The sequence below is a fragment of the Lepus europaeus genome, chromosome 5 (genome assembly GCF_033115175.1).
Source record: "Lepus europaeus isolate LE1 chromosome 5, mLepTim1.pri, whole genome shotgun sequence".
NCBI lineage: Eukaryota > Metazoa > Chordata > Mammalia > Lagomorpha > Leporidae > Lepus > Lepus europaeus.
In genome coordinates, this window is record NC_084831.1 from 45675033 (window position 1) to 45696476 (window position 21444).

A 21444-nucleotide genomic window follows, 5' to 3' on the forward strand; every position below is an offset into this window, starting at 1 on the left:
CAGACCCACAGCACCCCTTACCAGAGGGGGCATGCCAGGTCCCGAGGGCCCACAGCGGTGCTGGGCACGGGGACCTGAAACCTGCACAGGGCTTCAATGCAGCACACAGAGGAGGGGCAAAGGACGGGCTGCCCTCACTTGCTGGCTTGCTCGGGCCAAGTGGGTTTTAACAGGTGGGGGCTGGGGGCGGGGAGCAGCGCTGGTTCCCCCACCTCCCACTGAGGCCCCAGCTAGCAGTTGGGGCGCCCCGCCTCCTCTCTAATCCTTCCCAGCAGGGGTGACCCTGCCTTCTGTCAGTCTGCTGGAAGACAGCAGGGTGAGGGGCGGGGGTTTCTGTCTCTGGGAGGGGCGGGCACGCTTTGGGCCTGTCCCACAGGCTGGCCCCCTCCACCCACGGGGAGGCCGGAGGGTGGGGCCCACAGAGGGTCCTCAGGAAGCTTGGGCTCTGTCCCACCCACTGCCAGTCTAGACCGTCTTCCTGAGCGGCTCCCGGCCACTCTGAGCCCAGCATTCCACGTCTACACAGCAGGAGCGCTGCTGGCTCTTGGGCCTACCTGACAGGCGCAAATGAACTCAGAGCAGAGGGCACCTTCTCTCATGTGGACAGTGCTCCCAGCAGCAGCTGGCCAGGGCGGCAGCTCCAGAACCCCTGCGGGTCTTTGCTCCTCCCCCGGGGCCTCCCTCCCAACTCATCTCTCTGACCTACCTGGTATAGCCTCATGTGGGCCTGGAGCCTGGGGCTAACTCCAGCACTGGCCACTGCTCCAGCTCGGGCCAAAAGCCACCAGCAAAGAGACGGCTTGGTTCGGGTCGAGTGCCACCGTGGCCAGCCCAGGGTCACTGGTGCTCTTCCCCTCTGCCTCCATTTCAAGTCCTTCATCCATCTACCCCCGGCTCACCTGCTGGCTCCATGCCCACGGCCCGGCCCAGCCAGCCATGCCTCTTGCCATCCCATACCTGCCTTTTCACATCCAGTCTTGGTGTTCCCCCTGCCGCCTTCCCCCGGTCTCTCAGCTCAAATGTCAGACCCTTGGGGGAAGCTTGCCCAGACAGGGCTGGCTGCTCCCTCCACAGGCATCCGCCTGCTGGGGGGCCTCCTGTGGCATCTCCCCACACAGCCATCCCTGTTCCCCCACCAGACTGAGCCCCTTGGGGGCAGGGTCTGTGGCAATGGGAACCGAGAGCTCCCTGCACCCTCACAGCCTGTGGCTGAGGGAGGAACACACCAGCCCGGCCAGGTTCCAGCTTCACCTGCCCAGCTGGGCCTCGCCATCTGTCAAACGGGGAGCCTGGTGCCCACGTACTAAACCCTCGCTAGCAGAGTTTGGAGGCCACAACATCAAGGAGGTTTAATTCTTCCCAAGTCTCCTCTCTCCCAAACTCAATCCTGCTCAGCACCAAGAAGTCTCCTGAGCCGTGGCTCCTGGCACCGGCAAAGATCACTCTGCTAATGCCTGCTTGCCACTGCAGGAGGCAGGAAGTACGCAGCCCTGGGCCCAAAGCCGTGCTGGGCGGCACCATTTCCTGGGTTCTGACCTGCCCTGGAAACACATCGCCCACTGCACCCCCACCCCCAAAGGTTCACGGTCCCCCGAGCTCATGGCTTCACCGTTCGACTGGTGGGGGTAGGAATGTCTTCCACACAAAGGCTCAAAGGGGCCTGGCCTCCCTCACCCCCCCCCCCCCCACCCCCGGATCTGCCGTGCGGAGGCAGGTGAGTGCCTTCACCCGGCAGAGCGCGCTTTCAGACTCCCAGCGGTCGGCGGAGCCCACACGAGGCTGCTGCCCTCCCCGGAGAAGCGCACAGGCCTTGTTTCCTGGGTCGTTTCTCCATTCCTGGGCTATGTTTTTACTGGCTCCCTTGCCTCCTCTCCCCCATAGTGGCCATGGAAGGAAGACCTCAACCTCTGTCTAAGGCAGGCGGGCTTGGTCATCAGAACGAGGACCCACTGGGCTGGAAGGGACATATTGATCACTCATACTACCGCCCTCCTCTGCGGGATGTGCTCAGAGCAGTGCTGAGAGCTCTGAATGAGGTTTTGGCCCAGGGAGCAGGAATTCCCCACCCACATCCCTGAGTACCAGCTGCAGCACCCAAGTCCCTGCCTGCTCAGAGCGCACAGTAACCGTGCTGGAACACAGACCTGGCTCCAGCCTCATGCAGCCCAAGCCCGCTGCCCGCTAGATGAAGCCCACAGCATCTCCAGCCTCCCACCGGGCACTTGTCACCCACCCCATCCAAGACTCTGTCTCGGCTGGCGCTGCCTCCAGGCAGTCATCCCTGACGGCTCCTTGTGGCTGGCAGGCCACGCCCCTGTCCCGCCACAGGTGTGGCTGGTAACAGTCCCTCGGGCAGGCTGGCCGCTGCCAAAGGCAGACCCCAAGCTGAATCACTTTGAACCTAGAGCCAAGCCTGTGCCTTGCACACCCCGGGGGAGCAGATAACCATCATTGAGTTCGTTCTTCCTCTGGGATTCCACTTCCACAGCTCTAAGTGAGAAGTCAGGGCTAGCCTGGGGATGGCAAGTACAGGATAGGCACCAGCTCTCACACGGTGGCTATCAGCACTCAGGATCTGCTGAGCGTGGACAGAGTCAGAATCATTCCCAACGTGTGTCCTGGCAGCCGCCACCAGGGGTGGCATCGGAACGGAAGCTCATTTGCTGCTTTCCAGACAAGATGGCTAGGTTTTTCTCTCTCATCTCCTCTTGTTCTCTCCTGTCTCTGGACAAGTGGACATGCATCTTTTAAACGAACACTGGCTCAGGCTCTCGCGATAGCCCTTGGCTGACCACTGGGGGCGCACCATTCACCTTTCCAAGTCTCACTTTCCCCATCCGTCAGGCCTCCTCTGCAGAAACAGTGATTGAAATCAGTTAGCTGCACGTTTAAAAATGCTACAGAACTGAAAACAATGAGAGGAATTTAGAAACAAAACAAAAACAGAAGCACTGTTCTTGGTGACCTCTGCTCTTCTATTTCTCCCCAGGTTCTGGACCTGGAAATTCTTATTGGATGGCGGCCCCTTAGCGCCACCTTAGGGCCTGGGAACTAGAGGACCCACCCAGATCAGCCGGCCCCAGCCATGGCCAAGCTGGGTTTGCCAGATGCGCAGCCTAACTGAATTAAGCTTCATGAAAAAAATGGCCACTGCTTGATTATGTAAAATCCATCTGGATCCAAAGCAGAAAATCAATGTTGGAAGGGCCCTCAGAGACCATCTGGCCCAGCCTGTTCCATCCACCGGTGAGAAGACGGAGGTTGCGCACCGGGGGAACTGTGCCCAGGGTCACCGCAGCACACGTGTGGCCAGGCCCTCCACGCCCTTTCCCCTTCCATACTCCCAGACCACCACACTGTAGGGGCGGGCTGCGCCCCCTCCTATAATGTGACAACACAAAATAAACTCAGTTCCAACATTTATAACATTCATCATGGCCTGAGAACATGTCCAGGGCTGGACATGCCAAGATCTGGGCATTAAAAAAAAAAAAAAAAACACAAGGACCACGGAATCAGAATGCCCTTGTTAAATTCTACCGAGACTCCAGACCCACAACCCCAAGCAGGAGGTGTGGTCAAGGCTGATTTCAAAACCCCCTCCCAGCTGGCCCTTGGCCTGCTATCGTGTACATCTATGCCACAGGCACCAGTCACCTGGGGAACCTGAACACCAAAGAAGAAAAAGCAAGTGACAGAGCCCAGGGGCAGCCCTGCAGTCTGGCCATCGGACAACGGCTGAGTACGGGAGGAGACAGCTGCTCTCTCCCACCCTCCTGGAGGCCCTACCAGCTTTTCTAAATTTAGGACAAACTGGGGTGCAATCCAACCTGAAAACTGGGCCAGCCACTGTGGGCCAAGGTCTGGGCAAAGCTGGGTCAGGCCCCCCAAGCTGGCTCCCCAGCACCACGCCCTCCTGCTGTCCCCGGGGGCGGGGACCAAGCAGAAGTGCAATTGCAGGCAGCAGATAAAACCCTCGATACCATCTCTATTTCCCTGCTAATCTCAGAGCCTCCGTGTGAAAAATGAGCGGCAACCAACAGCCAATGCTTCTGCCGTGAGCCAGTCTGCTCTGCAAATGGGCAGCCACTGCCTCCTCCACGGAGGTGCCCTCTCCCCTCGGCAGCGACCCGGCTGAGCACGGCCTACCCCAGCTGTCCAGAAGTACGCAGGACACAGACAGGCCAGGACACCCTGACTGGGGCACAGAGCAAACACTTTCAAATCAAGAGGGCCCAAAGTTACCTCTGCTTGGTGGTGGCTGTCGTGGCTAAATAAGGCCAGGAGTCAGGCTGGCCTTTCTGACCACACAGCCCAAGGTATCATGGGGAGGGCCCAAGAAGAATGTCTGGAATCAGGCCTTCCCCGGGGCCAGTCACAGCAGGAAGCTGGGGACTGCTCGGACCTGCACCTTGGCCTGGGCTCGGGCCAAAATACAAGTGGATGGACTATTTTAAAAGAGCTGACTGGCTACTGCCTGCCTCCGCCCAGCACAGTGGTCTGTGGCGGACAGCCAGGTGCAGTACGGACATGCAGAGGCGGGCCGTGGCACCTTGACGGGCTCTGTCCACCACGCATGAAGCCCTACCTGCACGGGATTAAGGGCATCCATGGTGTCACGGGTGAGGACACGTGAGCCTGGGAAAGAACTTCCAACTGGACAGAACTGAGCAGGAAGGGAAGGCCCCCAGCGGGCAGGGGGCAGAGCAGCCGTCTGCAGCGGCCAGCGAGAACGCTGCCCTGGAGGGGGTGACCCTCTAAGCCGGCCCCTCTCAGGATTCTCCTCTGTGCCATCCACCTGCCTCCCTCGGGTCCGTGTGTTTCCCGGGATCCTGTGGTCTCATTCTCAGCCCCCTTGTTCCCATCCGCGGAGCCTCACAAGCCTACTTCTGAGGCTGGATCCAGCTCTGCCCTTTGGACAGGTGCGGTCCTGGCAGCATGCTGGGGAGGCTGACACAGCTCTGTGTGCGGCCCTCTGACGCCCTGAGCCACCGCTGTCTTCGAGGACCACCTGCTGCCTCTGTTTCAGGGGACCACCTAACACTGATGTCCTCAGTGGCTGGGCAGTGGCACGCCCTGACCCTCCTCTGCTGGGAGTTAGCCTCAACTGAAGCACCAAAAGCGGCAGTGGAAGCAGCTTCGAGAACGCCCTGAACGTGCCTAGGAGCTGCCTGACCCCTTGCGTGGATCCCCTCACCCCCCAGGGCGGCTGAATTCTGACTCCCACCAGGCCGGAGTCCCCTCGGACTTGGGCTCAGCCTCGCGGGTGCCAGTTCTTGACTGCTGGGCTTCACAGAAGCAGTCAGCGCCTCCCTCTCTACACAACACGTCTTCCGTAGACTCAGCTGGTGAGTGTCCACTTCCCAGAGGCGCGGGCTGTCCGGCGGGGACGAGCCTCCTCTCCCAGCCCCCTCGCGGCCCTGCACGGGGCGCCTCACATGGCATTTCCCGGCCTCAACGGGAGGTGGGGGTGGAGGAGACGGTGGCAGGCTGGGGGCAAGGGACAGGCAGCCACACCCAACCCTGACAACACGGAGAGGCAGACCAACCTCACACACACCCAGGAAAGTGCCCAACACACGGAGGCCCGACTCCCACGCCCTGTGGGATCCGCTCCTGCCTGTGGCAGGCAGAATGTGGGCACAGATGCCTGCAGGATGCCGCCAGTGAGCACACCCAGAAAAAAAAAATCGAGGGGTTAGCCAGGGCGGGGGGACCCCAAGAGCCGCCAGGATGGGGGGGGGTGGTTTGCATTGCAGAGCCCGTGTGAGGTTTGTCATGTGGACAGGCAAAATGAACAATGACAGAGACAGCAGCAACAAAACAGAAACAAGGGAGAGCTGAGTTACTTAAACCCAGAACACGCCTTTGGTGACAAGCAAGCTCCACGCTGGCCTGGCAGCAGCCCCACCACCTCACAGAGCAGGGGCCGGCCGTGGGACCCTCAGGAGAGCAGCGCGGCGCAGGAGGCGGCCCGCTTCCCAACCCTCCGGCCCCTCGGCGGCGCGGGAGGGAGGTGGGGACAGGGCGGGAAGGGTGGGGTCTGAGCCAGCAGAAAGCAACTTGGGTATTTGGACCATGGCAAACTGAGCTCCTCCTCCTTCCCCCCCTCGCCCCTGCCCAAATGCAAGGAAGGGCACGAGACCTGGGGCCCGGCACATACCTGGAAGAAGCCTGGCGGGATGGGGCCCCCCGGCATCCCGTCGTTGGGGGGAATGTTGCCGAGCACGGGGCTCGGGGCAGCTGCTGCGCTCTGTGAAGACAGGAGGCAGAGGGTTAGTGGCCAAGCCCGCGATCAGAGACAGACCCAGACCCAGGGTCTGGCCGCATCCCCACAGCCCCTCCTGCCCGCTAGTTCAGACAGCACACGCACAGGTCTGACAGTGACGCCTGCCTCGATCCCCAGGGGTGTCACTCCCTGGGCAAGTAACAAACTCTGGGCTCCCAACCCCTCGCCTCTCAAGTAGGGGCGCCACGTCCACCAGTCGGGGAAGCAGCTCTGAGAATGGCTTGAGACGGGCGCAGGAGGCACCTGCCGCAGTGCCGGGTGGCACTGAGCCACCAACACGCGGCAGCCGCACTACCAGCAGGATGCCCCTGCCAGACCCACCCCCTACTCTAAGCTCTTTAGGATTTCTACTTCTCTGTGAACTTATTTGAGAGGCAGAGAGAGGCACAGAGAGAAAGACAGAGAGATCTCCATGCACTGACTCACTCCCCAGCCTGAGATGGGCCGGCTGAAGCCCAGAACCCAGTCCAATCCAGGTCTCCCCCATGGGCAGCAGGAACACCAGTACTGAGCCATCATCACCTGGCGCCTCCCAAGGGCACATTGGCAGCAAACAGGAACAGGAACACAGCAGGGACTCAGGCACAGGCACAGGCACTCAGATATGGGATACAGGCGTCCCAAACAGTCTCTTAACTGCTGGGCCCCACACCAGCCACTCCAAGCAGCTCTCTGAGGGCCGGTGTGGTGAAGGATACCTGTCAGCGCTCTGCGAGTGGCTGAATGTCAGCTGGAACAGAAGATCAAGCGCTACCCATGACTCAGTGATACATGGACCAACCAACTGGGAATGCCCTTGGAGTGGGTGAAGGAAGGAGGGCAGGGCACGTTCGTGGCCCGCACCCGTACCCAGGACTCCAGGTGAGTCACGAGAAGGGGGGTGCACAATGAGAGGGCTGTTGTTCCTCTTCTCGGAACGCACGATGCTAGCGTTTACCTGGTGCCTCTGCAGCAGCAAATGCCTCCAGCGTGGGGGTGTGCGGACTGGTCTCTGCAGCCTGGCCCCCTTCCTAATACTCGGCGGCCCACCGGCTCACAGGTCGGTGCCTCTGTGCCTGGCCCCGTGCTCACACAGGGAGACTCAGGCCTGAGAGTGCTCCCTAGGGCTACCCCTTGCCACCCAGCATGACCGAGAACTGGGGTGGGGGTGGGGGGTGGGGGGGTGCAGGGCCACCTTGCAGGGCTTGAGGGGTTCTCTGAGAGTCACAGCTTCCTGTCGCCACCTTCAGAAAGCCACGTCTTCCCTTTCCTCGGCCCTAAAATAGAAGCCAGAATCCCCAACTTCCAACTCTGGTGGGAGGAAATGAGAACACGTGCGAATCCCATACACATGGCCCAACACGCTGGCTTCAGGCTCTGTCACCTGGACCAGCCGGTGGCCTTTCTGGACCTGTTTCCTGCAGAAGTGGGAGAGCTGCTGCCCCATCTGCTAGTCCAGGCTGTGGGGCACTGAGTGACGGGATGGCTGCGGAGGGGCTGTGCTCGCTAAGCCGGGAGCTCTGTGACTCTGGAAACACAGAGGCCAACGAGACGCACTATGTGGCATGTGGTGAGCGCGTGGGATGCCAGGTACAGAGAATGGGCTAGCCACAGGTTACTTTCAAAATGATTCCGCCTACGGAAAAACCAGTCTGTGTGACGGAAGAGACTCCGCCAACCGTGATGTGTGCTACAAGTTCATGAGCTTCAAGTATCACCCAACATCAGCCTCCCTGCGCCCAGGTCAGACCACAGGCCCTCTCGGAAGGAGGGAGAGATCCCACAGCCCTTGCCCCTGCCCGCAGCATGATCTGGTGGGGTCCCCTGGGGAGATCTGCCAGGTAATCCATTAGCTGCACCACCGTAGGCTGCAGTGCTGCCTCCTGGCTCTCAGGGGTCCTGGGAAAACGCAACTCTAGGGAGGAGCGGCTAACAACCACTGCACAACAGCAGGTGCAGGAAGCTTCCAAGTCAGTGTCCACCTTTATTTTCACCAACTCCTTTAACTCTTGAATCCTTTAGAGACGTATGATTATCATGAGCCACTGAACAACATCATGAGGTCAGTATTTGCTAACTTAGTAGTTAGCATCTCTTTGGTCTTTAGTGTCTTGTCTTAGCTTTCGGATCACTGCCTTTTGAGATGGTTCCCCCACCCCACCCCCCACTTCGTTTGTCAATCTACTTTCATGATAAAATATTCACATCCTTTGATATTTGGGTATTTGACCTTTTACATATTGAGGACACGGGATTAAGTACATCAGGGATTAAGAGTTAAGTCCTGAGGCCGGCACTGTGGTGTAGTGGGTAAAGCCTCTGTCTGCAGTGCCAACATCCCATATGGGCACCAATTCAAGTCTTGGCTGCTCCACTTCCGATTCACATCTCTGCTATGGCCCAGGAAAGCAGCAGAAGATGGCCCAAGTCCTTGGGCCCCTGCACCCATGTGGGAGACCCCGAAGAAGCTCCTGACTCCGGATAGGTGCAGCTCTGGCTGTTGCGGCCATTTGAGGAGTGAACCAACGGATGGAAGACCTCTCTCTCTGCCTCTGACTCTCTGTAACTCTGCCTTTCAAATAAATAAATAAATCCTAAAAAAAAAAAAAAGAAGAAGAAGAAGAAGAAGAAAAGGAGTAAGTGCTGATTTAAGAGAGCCTTTAGCGAGCACACCAGTGCGCAGGTACCAGCTGCACCACACAGGAGGCTCCTCCGCCATGAGGGGTGTGGTCTTCCCAGGAAGCCAGGGGTGAGTCAGTGGTTCTAGGAACAGAGTCAGGAGAACCCGAAGGCAGTTCTGTGAACGTCTGAAGGGAACAGGCAGGGCAACCACGGTTCTGGGGAACGGATGGTGCAATTCTCTGAACTCCAGGCTGTAGGATGGAGTTCTGCCATTCTCCAAGGTAGCACAACAAAGGCAGGCCAGGTTAGCAGAGACTACAGGGCAGGGGGCAGGAAGCTAAGGAGACAGCATTTACCCCCCAGCAGCAACACCCTAGTAGCTGCACGGTGAATGTGTACCCGAATGATGACAGCTAATCCTGCTCCCCGTGGATGACAGAGAGGACATGGGCTCAGAACAGATCTTTACAAGGGGGAAAAGAAACAACTGGTGTTTCACGGCGCCAAATGGGGTAAGAACTCAGAAATAACCGCTGCTAAAAAATAACATATACGCTCTGAGCCCCTACACACACACACACACACACACCCCAGTCACCATGACACTGGATCCCAGCCCCCACCCTCCTGCACCTTCACAGCATAGGCTGTTCTACCCATTTCTAAGACCCAGCACAACGTGAGGCATACAGCAGGTGCTCAATATATGACTACTACTTCTATTATTTCAAGAGCTGCTCAAGGCTGACCAGGAAGGGCCAGGCCAGGCCTTTCTACTCTGCCTCTCCCTGCCTTCTCTCCAGCTCCAAGATAGAACTCCAGAAAGGTGCCCAGCAAATGTCTTGTGAATCTCTTTAAAACACAAAATCCAAACCGACCCTCCTGACATTCATGAAGGCCTAGAGCATGCTGGGGGTGCGGCAGGTGCACAGGACAGGATGCCACGCCAGCCTCCAGACCAAGAGAGGGAACAGCACTGGATTCAGACACCAGAGGCCTCATGCGGGGTGGGGGCCCAGGAACAAGACGATCCTCACTTGGGGACTCAGTTTCCCCAGGAGTCCAAAGATGGCATTAGAGGAGGTGACCACCAGGGCCCTTCTTCGAAGCTGCTCTGCCCAGCCCAGTCCCCACACCCAGGGGCATGGGGGCAGGAGGCAGGAGGCAATCCTCTTTGCAGAGGACCCAGGATCTAACTCTTCACTACAGGACATTTCGGGGTCACGATCACAAGGCACCCGGACACCAGTGTGTTAGTTGAGCCCGCTGAGAGCAGCAGCCGACACCTGGGCTCCAGCCGCACGGGCCTCCCTTCCCCGTGTGTATGCACAGCCACACACGCACACGAGACAACTGGGGCAGCAGTTGGGCAACTCGGACTTAAAAAAAAAAAAAAAAAAAAAACTAAATTGTTTTCTAAACAGAAACAGGCCTCACGCAGGATGACGTGGCCCACTCCAGAAAGCTGCCTCCTGCAAGCCCTGGAGGTATAGTCCACTGAGGCCCGTGGCCCTACAGAGCGCTGCCCCAAGGCCATCCCACCACACCCCCTACCCCCTCCTGCCATCCCCATCCCCGGCCTTCTCTCCAAAGAACAGGGTTTCTTGGGGATCCCTGGCTGAAAACACAGCCACCAGGCGCGGGGTTCCCTCCAGCGCCTCCGCCTCACTGGTGAGCCACAAGGGGACCCACACGTGCCACAGCGACCACAGGCATCCCGCGCAGGCCAAGCCCGTTTGGCTCTCGACAGTAAGGGAATTCCCGACTGGTTCGCCAGCAGCCCCATCCCAGCAGGAGGAGATCCTCCCCGGTGCTCCCAGGGAAGGAAGCAGGGTTCAAACCCGTAGTCCCCGAGTCCAGGCATCTGGGGAGAGCCTCAGAAGCAGGCGAGGGAGCTCAGCCCTCTGCTCTGGACAGGAGACGGTCGGTCGGTCTCTCTCTCTCTCAATTTACTTATTTGAAAGACAGAGGGGAGGACAGAGAGGCCTTCCATCCACTGGTTCACTCCCCAGATGGCTGCAATGGCTCAGGCTGGGCCAGGCCAAAGCCAGGAGCCCGGAGCTTCCTCTGGGTCTCCCAGGTGGGTACAGGGGCCCAAGCACTTGGGTCATCACCCCTTGCCTTCCCAGGTGCATCAGCAGGAAGCCGATCAGGAGTGTAGCAGCTGGGTCTTGACTTGGCACCCACATGTGATGCCGGTGTCACAGGTGTTGGCTTAGCCTGCCTCTCCTGCCCCTAAGCAGAAGAGTGACCCATGACCCTGGAGAGTCCCACCCTGCCCTACCCCACGCCAAGCATGTGAACGCACTGCTGACAAGCCCGCCCCTCCCACCAGAACACACAACACAGGCCTCTGCCCTCATCCAGAAAGAGGAGCTTCTCAGAGGAGGCACCTGGGCTCCTGCGTCCTTCCGGGAGCAAGGGTGCAGGGTCAGTCCCTACACCCTCACCCCAAGAGCTTCAGTTATCCTCACTCGCAAGGCAGCATGGCTTTCCCCACCCATGTGGACTCTTTTCGAGATAGTTCTATGCAGGGTCGGCACTGTGGCACAGTGAGTTAAGCCGCCGCCTGCAATGCCAACATCCCAAATGGGTGTTGGTTTGAATCCTGGCTGCTCAGCTTCTGATCCAGCTCCCTACAGGATGACCCAGGTGTCTGCATTCACATGGGAGACCCAGATGGAGTTCCAGGCTCCTGGCTTCAGCCTGGCCCAGCCCTGGCCATTGTGGCCATTTATGGAGTGAACCAGCCGATGGAGGAGCTCTGTCTCGGTAATTCCATCTTTCAAATAAATAATCTTTTTAAAAAGAGAAAGAAATAGTTCTATGCACATGAAGCTTCCAGAAAACTGAGTAAACATGAATGTGCAAGATGCATCTGCAGGGCCAGCCCCTCCCAACTCATTTACAAGGCTGCAGAATGGTGCTTTGCTCTGCAAATCCCCTCCCCTCCTCACCCCACCCCAATTCTCAGGCCTTGGTGTGCAGTAGCACTGGCCACAAATGACCTGGCCAAGGGCAGCCTTCCTGGACAAACCAAACCCAGGCCACATAACCACAGGGCCCAGGGCCCCAGGCTCAGGAGTGCGTGGCAGGTGCTGTGGGTATGGCCACGTGCCATGTGGCTGGGACGTGGAGGTCACTAAGTGGCGAGGGGCACTCCTGTGACGGATGACCCCATAAACAGGGGCAGTGAGAATGGAGCGCCTTAGAGTGGAGCGCCTTAGAGTGGTGCCCGCCCGGGTCCCTGCTGTGGGCGAGACAGGGGCATTGGGAATCTGTGCACAACACAGGTGTGGCTGGGCCCTCTGGGAGGGGATTTCAGTGGCGTCAACAGAGGATGAAGATGCACGGGGAGGGGCGCACCCAGGTCGAGAGGCTATGACTGCAGGTGGACCCTCACCCACAGAGGGGGGAAGATGGAAGGGGCGGGGCAGAACGCTGTGATGCACAGACCACAGAACATAACCTGTGGTGGGGAACGGGGCGGCTCTGACTCTGCAGCTCTGACAAAACACAGAGCTCTTGCTACATGGAGAGACAGAGCCAGCTGCTGTTAAAAATAGGCTTGGATGACACACAGCCGTGACACAGGATCCCTGCCTTCAAACAGCCAGGGGGTCACCATGGGGGAGGAGGGGTGGACACGCCTTCCCGGTGCCCAGGGATGGCTCTGGGCCCCTCCCTGGGTCCCAGAGCAGAGTCCTGAGCTACAAAAAGCTCCTCTGATCGGAGCCTTAGTACAGGCTGTCTGGGGAGGGGTGGGCTGTGACCAGCCGGGTCACTCATTGCCATGACACAGCAGAAACCAGATTAAGAGAAGACATTTCCTGGGGATTCTTAGGAAAAAAGAGAGAAAGAGAGAGAGAGAGAGAGAGAGAGAGAGAGAGAGAGAACGAATGAACAAACGAACCCTGGACTGCAGGTCCCAAGATCAAGTCCAGTGCTCGCTGCAAATCACCCAGTGGGTGACCTGGGTCTCTCCCAGCCCCAAACAAGGCAGCTAAGGGCCTGCTGTACCCACCACACAGAGCTGCACTGAACTCAGCCAAGCTGCTTTCAGGAAGTCCAGCCCAGTGCCCTGAGTGAGAGGAAGAACCAGGAAGGCAGAGAAGGCTAGGGAGGCTGCTTCCTGCTCCGGGGAACCAGGAGAAAGGGGGAGGGAAACGCTCCCCAACACCCCTGGGGAGCTGGCATTCCTGCTTCACTAAGAAGGAGACCAGGGCAGAGAGAGGCGTGTTAAGGCCACACAGCTGACAAGTGGCTCTAACATCGGTCCTTATGTCTCTCCACCTCGGATCCTGGGCTCAAGAACCCCAAATAGGGGCTGGCGTTGTGGCGTAGCAGGTTAAGCTGTGGCTCATGGTGCCAGCACCCCTTGTTGGGGGCTGGCTGCTCCACTTCTGATCCAGCTCCCTGCTAACACACCTGAGAAGCAGTGGAAGATGGCCCAAGTGCTTAGGCCCCTGCCACCCCTAAGCAAGACCTGGATGGAATTCCTGGCTCCAGCCTGGCCCAGTCCTAGCCAGTGTGGCCACTTAGAGGATAACCCAGTGGATGGAAGATCTGTCTCTGTCTCTCCTCCTCTACATTTCAAATAAATACATCATCTTCTTTTATAGATTTTTATTTACTTGTTTGAGAGGTAGAGTTACAGACAGTGAGAGGGCGAGACAGAGAGAAAGGTTTTCCATTCGCTGGTTCACTCCCTAGATGGCCCAAACAGCCAGAACTGTGCCGATCCAGAGCCAGGAGCCAGGAGCCTCTTCCTGGTCTCCCACATGGGTGCAGGAGCCCAAACACTTGGTCCATCTTCTACTGCTTTCCCAGCCCATAGCAGAGAGCTGGACTGGAAGAGGAGCAGCCAGGACTCGAATCAGCGCCCGTATGGGATGCTGGCGCCGCAGGCGGAGGATTAACCCACTGTGCCACAGCGCCAGCCCCAATAAATAATCTTTTTAAGAGGGAAGGAGAGATGGAGAGAGGGAGAGAGGGAGAGAGGGAGAGAGGGAGAGAGGGAGAGGGAGAGAGGGAGGGAGCCTTCCCACCAATGCCTGCAGATCCCAGAAGTCTCGTGTGCTGCTTTGACTCCTGTGGAAAGAAATTGCAGGTAGGCCTTTGAAACCGTGAGATAGGGGCCGGCTCGAGTCCCGGCTGCTCCTCTTCCAGGCCAGCTCTCTGCTATGGCCTGGGAAAGCAGCGGAAGATGGCCCAAGTCCTTGGGCCTCTGCACCCACATGGGAGACCTGGAGGAGGATCCTAGCTCCTGGCTTCAGATAGGCACAGCTCTAGCTGTTGCAGCCAATTGGGGAGTGAACCAGTGGATCAAAGAGCTCTCTCTCTTTCTCTCTTTCTCTCTCTCTCTGCCTCTCCTTTTTCTGTGTAACTCTGACTTTCAAAGAAAAGAATAAATTTTTTTTTGGACAGGCAGAGTTAGACAGTGAGAGAGAGAAAGAGAGAAAGGTCTTCCTTCTGTTGGTTCACCCCTCAAATGGTTGCTACGGCCGGCGTGCTGCGCCAATCTGAAGCCAGGAGCCAGGTACTTCGTCCTGGTCTCCCATGCGGGTGCAGGGCCCAAGCACCTGGGCCATCCTCCACTGCCTTCCCAGGCCACAGCAGAGAGCTGGACTGGAAGAGGAGCAACCGGGACAGGACCGGCGCCCCAATTGGGACTAGAACCCTGGGTGCTGGCGCCACAGGCGGAGGATTAGCCTAGTGAGCCACGGCACCAGCCAAGAATAAATTAAAAAAAAAAAAAAAAAAAAAAGATAGCCTTTTTTTTTTTTTTTTTTTTTTTAAAGAAACCATCGGGTGTCAGTCCATTCTCTCTGCCTGGGATATCTGTGTGCCATGTTCTCCCTTGCACAGGCTGACCTTCTACCTCCACTCCTTCTGATCAGTTCTCCCAACCAGGCCAGAAGTGTGTGTGTGTGTGTGTGTGTGCGTGCGCCCATGGGAGAGAGCTGTATCCCAGAGGCTCAACACCTCCGAGAAGAGGAGGAAGCAGGGAGCTGGGGAGATGGAAAAAGGTCCTAAGTGCTTGACGCACCTCGGACACCCTCGGCCAACACCTGCTGCTGGCCCCCGGAACCGCACCCTGCCCGCTGGGCCAGGGGCGATGGCACAGTTCTGCCCTGCAGGTCTGCAGGCTGAGCCGAGAGTGGCGACAGGGAGCTGCAAGATGAGGGAAGGTGCTGGGGCGGGCGCTTGCGAGACAGGGATTAGAGGGATCAGGGAGGCTTTGTGGGAGAGGTGGCACTCAAGCCAGGGCCTTAAAGGATGGCAGGGCTCGAAGATGCGGGCAGTGATACAGGGGTGAGAGATTACCGCTGTCATCTTAACCCTCCCCAGCTCAGAGCTTCTGGATCCTGGCAGGACTCCACCTCCACTGGAGGCCCAGGGCTCCACTGTCCCTGCAGTGTGGTGTGTGTGTGTGGTGCCAACCCATCACCAAAGGGCTCCCAGACCTAGCTGCTGCAGCCTCTGACCCTGCTCACCCAGGGATCCACGCAGCTTCTGCCCGCCCCCATCCTCCCAACGATCCCACAGTCACTCCACCCTCACCGGAGAGACTCATCCAAGGTCACACAGCTGGCAAGGGGCAGAACTGGAAGTCAGGTCCCAACGTGCTAAAACCACAGCTCCAGCTCTTGCCTACGGGCAGCTGCCTGGCAACACTGAGGTCTGGTTCAAGGCCCAGTCCCTTCTGCTCACCAGAGCTGGGGACCTGGGCACTCGGACGTGTCCAGGAGAAGAAAGCCCCTGACCCCTCTGTGGCAAGGCCCCAGCCTGCCTTGTGGGGTTGAGGCTCTCTGAGCATGGCGGCTGGGCCCTGATGGACATCGCCTACTTTATGTGATGCCACAAACAGAGCAGGCTGGGGCAGGGACAGAGGGGTCGGAGCTTCGGGGGTGGTCTCCCGCGCTACGCTACCTGAGACTCTACTGCTTATTTTTTAAGCAAAGGAAAGAAAAGCACCTCAGTTGGAGCATTTTCTCAGGGTGGAAGAACCGACTTCCCCCTGCTATGGAGCCTGAGAACACCATGCCGGCCGGTCCTGCCCTTCCAGCCCGGGCAGCGATGGCTGCTTCTGAGAAGTGGATCAGAGGGCACGGTGTGGGTAAGAGGTGGAGTCCCTGGTAATTAATACCTGGCTATCCTGGGGATCGCAGCCAGGACAGCCTCCTTCAATGTGCAAACACCTCCCCAGCAGGGCTCCAGACCCAGGATGCACCAGGCAAGTGAGGTTGAGGACAAGAGGTCCCCCCACCGCCCCGCCACACTGGGGGCACTGGGCAGTGGATCAGTAGCACACGGCTCAGACAGCGCTGCTGTTATTAAAGAGAGATGACGCGCTTTAGGCCCCGGTTTACACCATTAGCAACACACACACACACACACACACATGCGTTCCCCACTGTCTTAACGGAGCCACTTACAACCACAAACATGTCAGAGGAGGCCAGTGACAGCTCCTTAGCAAGAGCACTGGCAGTTGCTTCTGCAAAGTGGAAAATTCCCTGGCGTGGACCTGCACACACGCACGGTTCCAATGACAACTTAATCCTGCCAGGATCGAGGTGTGCAGAGAACAGAAAACCACCCGCTTCTAAAAACTTAGTGGGCTTTTTGCCTTCTTCTAAGTTTAAAAGAAATCATTAAAGGCAGGAGCCTGAGAACATCTTTCAAGGATAGGAGCCCAGGCGGCCCTCAGCTGCCACCCAGTCAGGTGGACGCAATCACGCTTCCCCACCTGACCCGCTGCTGTGCCAACGAGCCTGAGGAGCTCACCCGGGTCACCAATCCCCCCCCCCCCCCCCATCAAAGCCCGAAGCTTATCCTGCGGGTGGGGCGGGGGGCTGTCACTCAAAGCCAGCACTGCCTGGCCGGTGTCAACGAATGGGTGGGAACCCGCGGAGGGAAGCGGGCGCACAGCCGAACGCCATGGTGTGCACAGCCATCCCCAGCGCGCGGCCAACACACGGGCCCAGAGCTGAGCAGATGCCGCCTAAGCCTTTAGAGCACGCACTAATTGCGCTAATTTAGCTAACAGTCTCTGTTCCGGCCCCCGCCCTGAGTCAACCAGCGTCCTTTGGTACTGCTGGAGAGATGCAAGCTGTTGGCTTTAGTGTTATTTTGTCAGCCATTAAACGATTCATCGGAGTCATTAATTGATTTATTACTGCTGCCTGCTCCGAGGGTTTAGCAAATAAAGAATGATGTAGGTCACAACGCAAAGGAAATTGGACCAAACAACACCACGAGGAGCTGGGCACTCACAGTTGCTGTCCACTTGGGCAGCCCAGCAGGCCCCCACTGTCAGGCGGGGGCCAGTGTGGCTGGCTCCCCTGCCTGAAATCCAGGTGCCAGCCTACCCCCCGCATAGGCACTGGTTCTGCCAGAGATGCAGAGGGAAGGGAACCTTGTCCGGGGCCTTGGGAAGCTGGCTCCCGGTCCCTGCCAGAACTGGTCACCAACAACTGAACTGAGAGGAGAGACACCCACATTGCCCCCCCCCCCCCACCAGGGTGGGCACTGAAGAGCACCTGGCTGGGCCAGGGCTCAGTTCCCTGGAGGCCACATGCTCCAGCCCAACCAGTGCTCTCTCCCTCTGCCTGTCCTGGGGGGTGACGGCTGACAGCTTCCTAACGCCTGGCCCTTTGTGTACTTATCTTCCCTGTGATCTCAGAGAGCTGGCCAGGAAGGCACAGTCCTGGAAGTCACGCCTGCTCTGCCTGACTTCAAGTCTGCACATCCCTTACCCTCTACCAAATTCTTCCAACAGACACAAAAGGGCCTTCTGCCTACAGCTTGGCCCCAACAAAAACCTGGACAGAAACCAGCCAGGTGACCAAGAGCTAGGCCAGCCCTTCTCTTCTGGGAGCCCCGAGTGCCTGGTTCACGAAATGACAGTGCTAAGGTGCACAGGGATGACTCCCCTGCCAGCTGATACTTCGGGCCTCCCACCCCAGGCCCCTGCTGGCCAACATACCCTACCAGGTGCACCCAAAGTGCAGCTTGCTTCACCTAGGCGGACCACAGAGGCAACCCTCCCACAATCCCGCCGCGAAGCCTAATGTCCACACTTCCGGAGAGGAGTTACAAGGTCACAGACTCTGTGTCCATGACCTCTGACTCCAGGGCAGGAAAGGTACCAGCTCAGCTCTGGCTGACTCCTGGTCCCCTGATCGGCTGAACACACCCATTCTGGACTTTACATTCTGCTAGGGTGGTTATCAGCGCCCCTATTCTGCCCTCATCCCGTCCTCGCTCAGTGGCTTCTACAGCACAGAGGCTCTCGGAGGCTGGAGCCTGGCTTGCTCCAGGAGGGATGCAGAGCAGGTGAGGAGGCAGGTAGCGCCCACCGAGACCCAGCCTGTGAGCTGCGAGGCTGCGACTGGCTGAGGTCTGGCAGCAGCCTAGAGTTACGGGCAAGGCAGGGCTGCTGCTTCAAGCTCCCCACACTGGGGTCCACAGGTGTTTGCTGTGACAGCCAGGTGCACAAGGCAGGGCGTAACTGTCAGCACCCACCCCCCAAGAAGTGTCCAGGGCACCCAAAAACACATACTTCCTAAAGGATCCACAGGAGAAACCTGCTAACGCATTGGACCAGGGCATCTACCAAGCATGTGGACCCAAATTCGGCTTCTGAAACAGACACAGGATTCCTGCGCCGAGAAGGCCCACCCCACTCCCTCCATGAAGTGCCAGAGAGGGTCCAACAAGGCAGTCCTACAAGCCCCACTCCAGAGGCACCACCTGTTATTACACACACGTGGCGCTCAGGCCTCGCGTCCCCGAGTCACCTGACGGGTGCACCACTCACCCTCCACTCAAGATGGCCTTTTGCTTGGGAACACTGCCGCCATCCCTCCTGCCACTTTGTGTGTTCCTCTTCACTACACGTGTCACACCTGACGCTTAACTCCTTATTAAATCAGCCAGCTGTCTTCCCAGGAATGGGGGCAGGAGCGGTGAGCACAATCCAGAGATGCTGCGGCCTCAATACCTATCTTTTGGATGAGATTTCTTGCAGAAATTCTGCTTTTCCAGAGTAGCCACCTGGCCTACGAGGCCAAATTCTAAGACCAGCGAACTCACTCACCTTCTGGCTCTACCCAACAATCAGTCCCTCCCCTCCAAATACAACCCACACATATGCACGTGCACACGCCTTGGGATGTGTTCCCTTTGCCTGTACAACCCCAGCTCGGACATTGGCACTGACCTGTGCTGGCTGTAAGTGACCTGGGAAGGCCACTTCTCCTTGAGCCACTGGATGTATCAGTAATATGGGGGTTGGGGAGGTGTCATCGTTTTAGGCCCCTCCCAAGACGCCAGAGAAGACAACCTCAGCAGGTGACTGGGAAAAGCATCTGGGGCTCCAAGGACAGAGTGGGGTGGCCTAGAGGAGCTGACCTCCTCACGTCATGCCCACTCGGGAAGAAGCTGCTACCCGGCTCGGTGCTCCCCATGGGTTGCTAACATCTGGCCACTTCTCCTGGTCCTCCACACTCAGCCTTCCTTCCATCTCCAAAACAAATCCTGCTGCTTACTCTGGCAGCTTGGATGCCCTGAAGACGGCCGTCTGCTCCTCGGGCCCAAGGCTAAGAGCTCACTGGGACAGCAGACTGGACTTCGGGCAGGAGCCTTGGCCCTGGCTCCCTGGCTAACTCAGGCAGGCAGACGGCTCCCCCCGACCTGGGATGCGTGCTGCATCACAGGACAACCCCTGTGAGGGCTGAAGAACACAAGGGGATAGATAAGGAAAGGGCTGTGAAGTCCCCTCCCTCCCTCTGGCTTCCTCACACTCCAGCCTCCCTCCCTGCTTGTGCCCTGGGCCTCACCCGCGGGGAACACCTGCTGGTCCCCCCATCCCTCTGCTCCCTCTCTGTAGGCGTCTGCCACTCCAACACATCCATCAGGTCACAGGCAGTGGGCTGGGCGTTTCAATCATTCTCTGGTTCACGTGGGACCGGCAACTCCTCCAGCATTTTCCGTCTGGCCTCATCACCTGAACCCAGGCCATCTCCCTGTAGGACAGTCCGTCCTGAAAAGGTAGGCTCCAATGTTTACTCCTCCAACGATCAATAAACAACAGATGACTGGGGACTGTCAGAGAGCTTTCTGGACACAGCTCCGCCTGGCTCTTCTGGGAAATGCCTTTAAATAGTGCTGGGCTCCTGAAAGGGGCAAAGAGCAGCCTTAACTCCCGGAGGCTGAGGGAGGGAGGAGGCGGACACAGCGGCCCCAGGGGAGACCTGAGTTCGAATCTTGGTTCTGTTTCTGGAGCCTGGGAGTCAGGTGGAGACAGTAGAACTGGTCAGGACAGATGACCAAGCCGCCCGCTCTGCTGCCAATCTGTCTGAATGCAGACAAAATGTTCTTTGGTTTTCTGCCATGCCATTCAATGAAGGCCATGGCCTGGGCCTTCTCCACCCAAGGCAGGAAGTTTAAATCAAATCTGGATAAGACACGGGCCTTTGAAAACTCTCAGTCTAGAACCTCAGAACAGGAAGGAGGCCTGCCGCCCACAGGTCAGCCTCACAGGCAGGGAAGACCCAGAAGCTGGGCTCCCCAGACGTCTGTGCCCCAGCTGTTTCACCTAGAAACCAGGTTCCAAACCCTGGCTGCCTCACAGGATCTGCAAGGGCAAAGCTGCTGCTGTGGCCCTCAGAACAGAGCCCAGCACCCGGTGCGGAGGCTCCATATACACTAAACCCTCCCCTCCACCTGCTCTCCAATCAGGCAGGCCCAGCCCCCCGGGGGGCCCGCCAGGCGCTGCTGCCCCCGAAGCTTCCAGCTCTGCCCACCACTAACAGCCTTAAGTTCCTCATCCTGTGCAGGCACCAGGGGAGGCTGATCTCGCCTGGTCCTCCCAACGGCCTGCCCAGGTCGGGGGATCCACACCTTCATTTCACAACCACCACTCTGGCCGGTGACCATCAGAAAGGCTGAGTGTCCTGTGTAAGGTCACGGTTAACAGGTGCTAGGGTTTTCCTTCTGGCTGGGGCCAAACACCCACACACCACCCAGCCCACCTCCAGTGGCTACCAGAAGGAAGACTTAAGTCATTGAAAGAAAACACCTCACCCTGACAATCAGGATTCAGGGTTTTGCCACCAACTTGGGGCAGGTCTCTTCCTCCTTAACTTACCCATCTATAAAAAGGGAAGTCATGGGGCTGGCGCTGCGGTATAGCGGGTAAAGCTGCCGCCTGTGATGCAAATAGGCACTGGTTTGAGACCCGGCTGCACAACTTCCGGTTCGGCTCCCTATTAATGTGCCTGGGAAAGCCGCAGAAGATGGCTCAAGTGCTTGGGCCCTTGCACACACAGGGGAGACCAGGAGGAAGCTCGTGGCTCCTGGATTTGGACTAGCCCAGCACTGGCTGTTGCTGCTATTTGGGGAGTGAAGCAGCAGGTGGATGATCTCTCTCTCTCTCTACCTCTCTTTCTCTATAACTCTGCCTTTCAAATAAATAAATGAAATCTTTAAAAAAAAAAAAAAAAAAAAACCAGGGTGGGGAGGGGAAGTCCTCATTCCTCACCCAG

At 58.1% G+C, this 21444-nt stretch overlaps 1 protein-coding gene across 2 annotated transcripts in view; it reads right to left on the reverse strand.

The window, feature by feature from the left end:
- The window catches only part of SSBP3 (single stranded DNA binding protein 3), a 149609-nt gene that overhangs the window by 36153 nt on the left and 92012 nt on the right, over positions 1-21444 (reverse strand). For both annotated transcript variants that reach the window (XM_062191392.1, XM_062191393.1), the window contains exon 5: positions 6164-6253. In XM_062191392.1, the coding sequence (XP_062047376.1) occupies positions 6164-6253 (90 nt within the window). The remainder of the gene's footprint in view (positions 1-6163; positions 6254-21444) is intronic.